This window comes from Sardina pilchardus, chromosome 4, assembly GCF_963854185.1.
Source record: "Sardina pilchardus chromosome 4, fSarPil1.1, whole genome shotgun sequence".
Taxonomy (NCBI): domain Eukaryota; kingdom Metazoa; phylum Chordata; class Actinopteri; order Clupeiformes; family Clupeidae; genus Sardina; species Sardina pilchardus.
Window position 1 is genome coordinate 6,811,001 of NC_084997.1, and position 10,330 is coordinate 6,821,330.

General features: G+C 42.8%; 3 protein-coding genes across 9 annotated transcripts in view; 2 read left to right on the top strand and 1 right to left on the bottom strand.

Moving 5' to 3' along the window:
- The window catches only part of osbpl6 (oxysterol binding protein-like 6), a 38,950-nt gene extending 33,970 nt beyond the window's left edge, over nucleotides 1-4,980 (top strand). For all 4 annotated transcript variants that reach the window (XM_062533869.1, XM_062533871.1, XM_062533872.1 and 1 more), the window contains 3 exons: nucleotides 178-304; nucleotides 557-679; nucleotides 1,709-4,980. In XM_062533869.1, the coding sequence (XP_062389853.1) occupies nucleotides 178-304; nucleotides 557-679; nucleotides 1,709-1,817 (359 nt within the window). In that variant the 3' untranslated portion in view covers nucleotides 1,818-4,980. The remainder of the gene's footprint in view (nucleotides 1-177; nucleotides 305-556; nucleotides 680-1,708) is intronic.
- Nucleotides 4,972-8,272, bottom strand: prkra (protein kinase, interferon-inducible double stranded RNA dependent activator). The gene is made up of 8 exons (XM_062533876.1): nucleotides 8,103-8,272; nucleotides 7,321-7,493; nucleotides 7,059-7,140; nucleotides 6,875-6,950; nucleotides 6,612-6,729; nucleotides 6,102-6,196; nucleotides 5,840-6,002; nucleotides 4,972-5,736 (listed from the first exon to the last, which is right to left on the bottom strand). The coding sequence occupies exons 1-8, from the start codon at nucleotides 8,123-8,125 to the stop codon at nucleotides 5,579-5,581; spliced, it is 888 nt and encodes a 295-aa protein (XP_062389860.1). The 5' UTR covers nucleotides 8,126-8,272; the 3' UTR covers nucleotides 4,972-5,578.
- A 156-nt stretch (nucleotides 8,273-8,428) lies between these two features.
- On the top strand, nucleotides 8,429-10,247 carry LOC134077744 (flagellum-associated coiled-coil domain-containing protein 1-like). Of its 4 annotated transcripts, none has more exons than XR_009938746.1 (9): nucleotides 8,429-8,515; nucleotides 8,657-8,750; nucleotides 8,835-8,896; nucleotides 9,074-9,171; nucleotides 9,263-9,315; nucleotides 9,395-9,495; nucleotides 9,639-9,742; nucleotides 9,827-9,916; nucleotides 10,020-10,247. XR_009938746.1 is itself a non-coding variant. In XM_062533386.1 (9 exons), coding segments are annotated over exons 1-9 (696 nt in total). In that variant the 5' UTR covers nucleotides 8,429-8,513; the 3' UTR covers nucleotides 10,116-10,247. The 4 variants fall into 4 exon arrangements, 3 of the variants coding, with proteins under 3 accessions (XP_062389370.1, XP_062389372.1, XP_062389371.1); XM_062533386.1 differs by having other exon boundaries at nucleotides 9,395-9,491; XM_062533388.1 differs by having other exon boundaries at nucleotides 8,449-8,515; nucleotides 8,661-8,750; nucleotides 9,395-9,491.
- Nucleotides 10,248-10,330: the final 83 nt, after the last annotated feature.

Sequence of the window (10,330 nt, forward strand, 5' to 3'; positions counted from 1 at the left end):
GTTCAGTCTCCTGTGTTGTTTTCGTTCCTGACACAGCTGTTGGCTGAACAGTTAAGTGTAAGTTCTCATTGAGACAGAAATCACAAGCACACAGCATAGCCCTCGCTAGTGGCTTCTAGTCTGTGTTTCACATCAAGGGATTATATGTTGTGATGGCTGCTGTTTCACTCATGGCAGGCTCCATGCCCATGGACTACGAGCTGTATTACGGCTTCACCCGCTTTGCCATCGAGCTGAACGAGCTGTGCCCCGTGATGAAGGACATGCTGCCGCCCACCGACGCCCGCTTCAGGCCCGATCAGAGGTACGCGTGCCATACACACACACACCGCACCTCATCATGCCCCGTGGGTCGCAGACAGTGCATCAAAAGCGTGCGGGCGAAAGTGCCGCCGCCTGCTACTGCCACTGCTCCCGCACTCCTCACCTCACTATCTAATCTCAGAGCAGCCACCAGCAATCAGCGGTGGTGCAGAGACGAGGGTGGAGTGCCTTTGAGGGCAGCGTGTGATTTGTGTGGGAAGGGCGATCCTGACGAGCAGCGCTGCCCCCGCAGGTTCCTGGAGGAGGGCAACGTGGAGATGGCGGCCGCCGAGAAGCAGCGCATCGAGGACCTCCAGAGGACCCGCAGGAAGTGGAACGACGAGAACAACGCCAAGTACCAGCCGCGCTTCTTCAAGTGAGTGCGCCACTGCGTCACCAGCACTTAGCACATCGCCGAGATAAGATCAGGGTGCTGTGTCCGTCTCAGGAAATACTTCAGCCTCAACCCTCTCTTGTGAAACAGTAGAGACACTGACACGTATTTCACTCATTATCAAAGACAAATGATTAATTGCAGTTCACACTAGAGAAATGTGTTTACTGCTTACATTTGAAATAGGTTTAGGCTTAAAAAAATACAAGTAGGGGGTTGTGTAGAATATTTAGAAAGATAACTTGTTATTGTTTTCAAAAGTATGTCAGAGGTTATATAGTGCCCCTGGCTAAGTGCCTAAATGCTATGGAAGTAGTGATAATCAACCACAGCAAGCAAGTTGTGGCAAGCACTCAAATGTCCTGGGAAACAAAAAACAAGACGTGATGTTTGTGAAATCTTCTAGCTAGCAACGTCAGCCACAATCTCAAACATTGCCTTATAAGAACATTTCAGAGGTGCACCAGATAAAAAATCCACTGTTTGGTAATCATTAACATCAGCTGGGCTCGTGTGACATCCTCTCTTGCAAGCATGCGAAGGTACAGACTTCAGTTTCAGTTACATTGAGTCTAAGCTTTTCCTGTGTGTGTGTGTGTGTGTGTGGGGGGGGCATTCATGTGCAACAGGTCAGTGTGGTAAATGTGTTGTTACCAGCTCATGGTCAAACGATAGAAATAGATAAAGGGTCAGATTCCTGTGAGGTAAGTACAAGGGTGAAAGCTTTTATATACATCAGTCACTAGATGATAGTGCATATATGGTAAGTGCATGCATCCCAGCATTACTGAACGCAGCCACTTACAGTACGTCATTCACCCAGCGGAGAAGTGTCAAAAGTCCGACGCACTTCCTGTGCCCCTGCTGAGGGAGGGGGATATCAGGGGATGCAGGCGAGACAGAGCCCCATATTCACCAGCACTGTTTCCTGTGGCAGCATTGCACACGTCCAGCAGTATCGAGCAGCAGTGGACTTCATAAAAGCGTTTCCCTTTCCTTTTGCCATTTCAGAAAAGTTGTGGATCCCAACCAGAGAGAGAGATGGGTGTCCAACAACACCTATTGGGAGCTGCGCAAAGACCCCGGCTTCGGCAAGATGGAGAACCCTCCACTGTGGTAGCACTTGGATGGACGCCGTCCTGCGCTCAACATATCATCATCGCCGACAAAAAGAAGCTTTACCTATGCACAATGATGTTGAGAGCTACGATCGCTATGTCAAGGCTACATGCATAAAAACGTTGTGTCGGACTGCGGAACTGAGCGATAACTAACCACCGCCACCAGCCGAAGGCCTGCAGCATCCAGTCCCGTTCGATGCAGTCTCAGACTGTGCCCTCCCCACTAACTCGCAGAAAACAGGTTGGTCAGGGCAGTCCGTCTAAAGCCACCGTGTAGACCCCCCCCCTTGAGACCATGTCAGGCTTTTGAGTATTTCCTTGCCTTAAAAGAAAAACACACAAAAACATGACTAAAACAAAGTTGGCTTACCGCCACTACTGTCACACACTTTAAGCTTTTTGTGACTGCTCGGTTGATTTGTTACAGCGCTATATGGGTTAGGCCAGTGTTTGAGCTTAGGTCTCAGTGAACTATACCTACAATATATCATGCATGTTTAGAAGGCAGCTTTTTCATTGGCATATGCTGAAATGACTTGTCACCTCATTTGTAGATTTAAAAAGTAGTGGTATTTTTGTAAAAAACAAGAAAAAAAAGATGAAGAAAAGTGAACACATTAAAATGATGAATAGGCATAGATGTGTGAGCCTCACCCACAGGCCACAGAGCCTTGTCCATGAACCTCTTGTCCATGACCCTCTATCATAGCTGTACTCTCTCTTGGAGCAAACGCGGTTCTGGTTTGATTGTTGAGAATGTTCTGTGGAGTAGACAAGTGGACACTAGTCATGTGTGCACATGCACCCAACTTTTTGTTTGTCCCAGAGACGCACCCAAAGAGTCAGAATACGATTTTATTGTAAATTATATCGAGAGCTGATCTCAACGACCATGCGCAGCTCTGTAGTAGGTATGTAGCTCTGCCAGCAGACTTCAGATCTCGAAGTCCCCATCTTGCCTCTGTAAACTCAGAGCATTTGGACCTCCACACAAGATCCTCAGAGTTTACACTTCTTATTTCTGTTTTTACACTATACAATTTGACATATGGTATATCCACCAAGAAATTCATACCACTGCCCCCCCTGCTGGCTGTCAGTAGGTACTACATAAAGATACAGAAGGCAGTCAGAGATGAGGGATTTTCACCACATTCTGTTCTCCAGGCACACAGAGGTCAGAGGGTCGGCAGATAACTGTGTTGTGAGGGAATCATGCAGATAAATAGAATTTATGATTTTCCTAAGCCAAAGAAGAAAGAATGCTCAAACAGAGATGTGAATGTTAAATGAAGAAGTGATATATACCAGGAGAGTTTATGGCCATGATACAAGGCTTTACCAAAACTACCAGTGTACAGGACATTTGATTTAAAGACCTTTCCATCACCACTGCCTTGTGTTTTTTAGATACACATTCCATGCTTTATTTCTGCCTCCTGTTCTGAGTTACTGATCACGCACAACAGCTTTGGAAACTATTATTGTTTTTAACATGCTTTAGTTTACTACGGAATCATTATTTTCTGATTCTTAAATACATGAACAAATGCTCAAATTGATCATTTAACAAAGGCAAGACATCAACCATACATCTAAGCAAGTGATGTAGTTTTTTTTTTAATTGTTATAGACTTGTGTAAATTATATTAAGGACCATAATCTTCTTGTGTTCTGTAGAACGTTTTGTCCTTAGGTTACAGGAAAATACATCATGGATATTAGACAACAAGTAGCCTGATGTGTTAAGTACTCTATTTCGTACAATATCTTCACTCAACGCAGTGTGTCGTTCACTGTGTTAAGACATGTTTCACTGCGTCAGCTCCACTTGCTGTGCCTTAACACATTTTCTGAACACAGTTTGACCACAGAATCTTATGATCTAATAACAAGGACAGTGTTTCCTCAGCTAACACTACCGCTTCTACATAGCTTACCTGCTCTCTCCTAAAGCAGTGTCTGTAATAATGGGATGAACAAAGCTGGACTTGTGCTCTCAACACCCCAAACGGCTGATTCTACTAAGTCACGTAAATCTTCCCTGCGGTGCAACCACTCATTGGCTTAGAGTCATTTTTTGTGAAAATTGAAAAGGGAATTCCAGTCATCCTGTCCAGTGTGCTTATGTGTGTGTGCCACACGTGTGCTTGATCAAGGTGAAGTACAGAGAAACTTGTTACTGTGTGTAATAGCTGACAGACAATGCAGTGTACATCAGCTGCTGATTCCAGTTCTTGATGAGGTCATTCATTGTAGAGATGCGTAGTGAACAGCAGTTCTCAGTGCTGTGCTCACTGTGTAGAAGCATCAGGGTGTATTGCCATATTGTGGCAATGGTTGTGACCAAGGATGGTAATGACGTGGTAATATGCATATTTATTGGGAGTTGATTGTTGCTTGAACTGCTGTAGACTTCATATGATGATCAAATGTTGCCCAGTTCAGAATTTTATATTTTAAGACATTTTGGCATTACATAGTTTGCTGTATCTGAAGTCAGATCAATTCCTGTTGCTGATCTTGGTTAACTAGAGCTAAGCTAAGGGATTTGGTGTCTGATTAGTCACATTGTACTGTTTCTTATATCTGCATGTATAAGACATAGCCTGCCAATGAATGTTGCAAATGCCTTACAAAATATTTTGTTTGTTTGATTTTCTTGTTTTTTTCAATTGGGAGTTTTTTCACTTTGGATTTTCCACCCAAGCAGACATGCACGATTGCGTGCTGTGATGGGCTGTCATCTTTGTTACATCAATCCATATAATGATGGGTTCCCTCTGAAGAAGTGCAATTGTATAAGAACATATCTTTCCATGAACACCGTACACTGCTGCTACATAGTGCTTGTTCTAATATAAAAAAAAACAACTATAGAAAAAAATCATGCCTCCTGTTGTTGTATTAGTGTGGGGGACATCAAGCTAAATAAGTGTGGACTGCACAGGCACTCCAAGTAAACAATTTCAAACATTTCAAAACCTACAGCTGACAAGATACTTCCAGATAGACATGTGTTTGGCTCATTCCTATGGTGTCAGAAATCTGAGTACTTGATGAAGGATCAAGCGTCTTCTGTTGACATTTACAAACATGTATCAGCACAGTACATAACCGGATGTATTTCAGGAAAAAATAAATAAAATCATGTATCTTCAACATTGATATATTTATTTCATACAGTCCACACACCGGGACCTCACTCAACTGAAAAAGTGGTTGAACTGAAGAACATATTCATCTGGCTCAAACATATTGTGCCATAAAAGGCTACTTCAACTTAAAAATTCAGATACATGTTAACAACCAAAACATGACCGAAGTATTTATACTGGTATCATATTTAGACCAGTGTCCAAAATGTATAACTTAACTGTATAACCAACCACCTCCATTTACATATACCTACCTGTGTGTTCTGAGTATGGTCAGTCATTCTTGAGCCAAAATACATTTTTTTTTTACATGATTGCAAACTTTTGACCAGTAGTGAATAGGGGTATAATGGTACATAACATTCTGATTTGGTGTGTACCTTGGTTTTGAAGTCAGTTCGGTTAATTTTGTCCTATGTCTCAAGAATGACTGTTTCAGAATTAATTGAAGACACTTTGTATACAGGACTACTCCATGGGAATTTGTCCTATACGTTTTCATAAGGAATAAGGTTTAGGCCCAAGGAAAATAAAAGGACCAGCCAACCACAAAAACAATGTCACATGTCACTGTACATTTTAATTTATAGAGCAGAAATAACTTATTTCATCGTGGCCATGATCTTGATATACTGAAGCGCACTGTGTGCTGCGTCATTCTGTGCGTTGCCAATAGTCATGCCCGTCCCATGGCACACAGTCACTGGCACAGTAGACAGCTGCACTAAGCACTGGTACTGCCCGTTCACTGTCAGTTCATCTGTGAATCACAATCACAGCGTGGTTAAGGATTATTTCCACACATACCTGGTGTAGCTATTCCAATCCATATTTAATTGAAGCTGACGAAGAAGCTTAATCACCTATATTGTGGTAAATGATCTCAAAGCCCTGCTCCTGCGATATGTCGTGCATCATCTGGACATAGTCTGTGTTTGGGATGCTGAGGGGAGTCCTCCTCAGCTGAGAGATTGTTTCACTTGTCGAGTGACGCAGACTTTCCAAGTAGACTATGGGCTTCGGAGTCTGAGGATGTGAAAGGACTGTTAGGCAGAGTTCAAAGGGGAAGCTATTTGAAGGACTGTTTAAGTATTTTCAACGACGAGAAAGGCTAACATAACATACCCATGTGATTTCAGCAGACCCTGATAGGCTTTGGAGTTTCTCAAGGATTTTCTCAGCCGCAACCTTCTTGGCCGTTTTCTTTGAACTTCCTGTTCCTAATATGTACATTCATGATGACAACATTTGATGGTTCATTATGGCATGTTTAGAGAACTCACACATCACATGACTGATACCTATAAAGGTGCTCTTAGCGATTGCACAGTATGTTGTGTTTGTTTATGTATATGTTTAAATTAGCAGATATTTTGTCCAAAATGATGTACGTTATATTTCGCACACAATCGCTGACTGACACTTTAAGTGACCAGACAGTGCTGATCAAAGATCATAGAGCGCTCCGCTCTAGAATCTTTGGTACTGATAAAGCAAATCCTGGAACTCACATTAACTTGATCCTGCTAATGTTTTAGAATTATGTTGATACACCTCACAATCTTTACAAATACGAACACACACTTTCTCTCTCTCTCACACACACATAAAATCACACATTCCCTAATTAGCTACCTGTCTCCATGAGGTTCTCCAGTCTGCAGGTGACGGAGAACTCCTTGTTGTGGCAGGGGCCTGTCTCCATCACCACCACATAATCAGGGAGATGCCATGACCTCTGCAGTGCCAGCTCCTGTGAGGATAGATCAAGCTGGTTTCAGCGTGTGGAAAACAACTTCAATGTACGAGGCACATCCACAAAAATGATTTGCAACGGGTAAGCTACACAGAAAGGACTGAAATCTGAGAGACAAACAGAAGAAAACACAGAACACCACCTGCAGCACTCCGACAGAGTTCTGCTGATCACTCGGTTCACTGAGTCCGTTGCTCTCAGTACGCTGAAGCACAGGCCTGCAGTGGAGACACAAAGCACATTAGATAGATGTCTGGTCCACCTAAGTCTTTTGAGGGCATGTCATGTTAGTATACTGTAGTATGCTGTACTAAAGTATAGCTTACAGGGCCCCAGGGTCCATTTCCAAGATCTTCAGTGCAGCCTCAGCAGCCTGATGTTTGGCGGCTTTCTTACTGAATCCTTGACCTGAATTTCCAGAAAGGACAAAAAACATCAGCAACTGAGCTTGAGTATTAACATTTCCTCCTCTTAACTGACATCCAGGTGATGCTAATATGCATTTCCAACTACACATAATGACTAATTAATCCTTCATGACAATATTATTATATCACAACAAAAACAAAGAAAAACAATGTGACTGACCTCTGCAGGTTATTTCACCTATGGCGACAGTAAAAACAAAATTTGGTTGATGTGGTGTACCCTCTGCTTTCTCCATGTCATAAATTGGAAGGCAATCAATTTTCGTGCCATATTCATGAAGAATTTGAATGGGTGTTTTCTCAGGACATGCCATCTGAGTTTGCCCGGCAATGCTGCAATAAGGGTATGACATTCTGTCAGACGAAAAGGAGCACAGGCAGCGTGCAGTAGCCTACAGTAGCCTACAGTCCACTCATCCAGACAGTGAACAGTGAATTTTACAAACACCGAGGGGTAGATATAGCGTGACAATGTGATTACATGAACAGTGTAGGCCTATTTTTAGTTTGAGCTCTATTCTTTCAAGCGTTCATTTCTGTTAACACAAAGCTTGCCAATTTAGTTAGGCACTCCCTTTAACGGACTGATGCCGGTAGATTAATGGACAGCAAAATGCAATTTTACATGTTCGTTTTGATCTCACTGAATGAAATGTTGCTGAAGTGATATCTAATATAAAGCAAACGGTAAAACTACTTTCATAATCTGACGTTATGCGGCAAGCTAACGTTAGCCAACGTGTGTTCGTAGTGGCAAACTGCTCTGGCAAGCTAGCAAATGATAGGCTACTAAGTAGCCAAAGAAAGATGCGCGCTCGCGCGCACCTACACACGCACGTGCTAGAAGTTGCTAAAATGTTGCCGACTTATTATTAACGCAGGCGAACGACCACATGAACACAGACACACTTTATCCACGATCTGAATTACGCATTTGTTTACTTATTCGTAGCTAATGTGTCCATCGGACTCCACCAGCAGAGATGTCTTCCCAAAAGTAGGCGGGTTTAATTGCTGACGTCATGTGCAGGCCTATCGCAGTGTCACATGAAGTTGCTTGCCCAATCATAACTGTCCAAATGTTGAGTGGCATGATTAAAATCGAATTAGATTTAAAACATTATTGTTGCGGGCTTTTCCATTGGTTTATTATTATGAAGTCCTTGATGATTTTGGTCTACAGTGTGTTAGCCTACTTTCATTTCAGGGTCATGTGACACTGAAGACCATTGTGACTTCATTACACTTTAGAACTCACATGTCCACATCTCAACTGGACTGCAGGCCTGCAGCCCCTAACCCTACTCACCCATTTCCACTCCACTCTTTTGGAAGTAGGAAAGTGAAGTGAAAATGTGAGAGTTCATGTTTATGAAATACAAGAACAAACCCACAAAATTATGCCTTTCAAATTATGACACTCGTCTGTTCCTAACATAACACTAGTGCACAATGTAGGCCCAACAGTTGGCCCAACCTCTGATTTTTCTTGACAGGCAGGTGGTACTTCAGGACATGCAAGAGCAAATGGGCAAACTGACTGCTCTTCTGAAGGATGAGCGCAGGTCCCATCAGCATAGCTGCCGTGCGGTGAGACCCCTCTCAACCTGTGTGTACTGTACTCCCTATTGTACACTTTTGCACTTCCTTGACATTTTGCTTCTCTTCTCACAGCTGCTGGAAGAGGCTGACAGGCGGGCAGAAAGGGTCAGGCAGATGCATCAGCTGGAGATGAAGTAGGAGCATCCTGTCTTCGTCTGCATATTCTCTCAGCATTATGTCTTCTTCTCCAAAGTGAAGCATTCTTGTAGAGTCTTGCTATTGCTCTTTGACCTTTCAGTCTATCCATTAAATTGAATGTAGAAATTAACCAACAAAATACTGAAAGGTCTCTTCCAATCCCAACATTTTAGCCAGCTGGTCGAGGCACACAAAAAGGAGATCAAAAATAATGTGGAGCTCCACTCCCAACACATGGAAGATGAAAGAAGCTATGCAGCTGAACGCTATGGTAATAACGAAAAACACTACACAATTGCTTTCTGCTGATATGGGCTTGAGACTGCGAGCCTTTGATTACTCTCCTTTGGTTTATACAATAGCCTTGCTGGAAAAAGACTATGACTTCCTGAAAAGCTCCTTTCGTACCTACAAGGTGAGGACCCCATTCCTCCTACTAGTCTGTTGAGGCAACTGTTGGCCTGTAATTTTCAAAAGGATTGTTTGGGTTTCAGGACAGCATTGCTGAAGAAATGCGCAGCAGTTGGCTGAAAAAGGAGAACATCTGGAGAGAAGAGCAGGAGAGGGATCTCCTGGAGCAAATGATGAGTTGTGAGTATGGGACACACAGTACTGTACATTAACTAATAGTATGATTAGTTCATTAAAATTGTTATATTTTGACAGAGAAAACTATTTAGAGCAGTTACTCCGGGTTCTTGAGCAGAATGTTGCAGCGTGTCACCTTTTCCATTGTAGTAAAGAAACAACTGAGCCAGTGTGAGATGGAAAAGGAAGAACAACGAAAGGCCTTTGAGGCTGACATCGCAGAACTACATTCTCATTACAGCACTGAAATCAAGGTATTATGGAAACTAATTAATTAATTTCCCAACTAGAAACAATGTCAACTATAAATAAAATATGATATGTTTGATGTGGCCTAGGCACTTGAAAAGGAGCTGTCAGAAAAAGAAGTATCTGTCACCTTGCTGAACACTGCTCTCATGCAAACCCAGTATCAGCTGGAATTAATGGTGAGACTGCAGTCATGGCCAGCTATACCTCATTCTGAAAAAAAAGGAACCAGTTCTTCTCCTGTCTGCTTTTCTGACGCAGTGTTCCTCCGTCTTCTTTCAGAACCATAACTCCTCAGGTGTGGTAGCTAGGAAGGGGCTCAGCCGCAGGCGAACAACCATTCTGGAGCTGGCCCAGTCCAACGCAACACTAGAGTGACTGAGAGACCCTCTGCGCTATCGGCACCCATGCATATGGGCTTGTTCTGATAGAGTGCATGGACAAGTCATTACAATGTCCTTAAGTCCTGCAGAGGTTGAAAAATACTTTGATTCTGTTGAATCTTATCGTGAATAAAATATACCAGAAATCTCAACACCAATTTATCCTGTATTTTTGACTTACAAATCTCCCTCTTATTATTATTATTATTA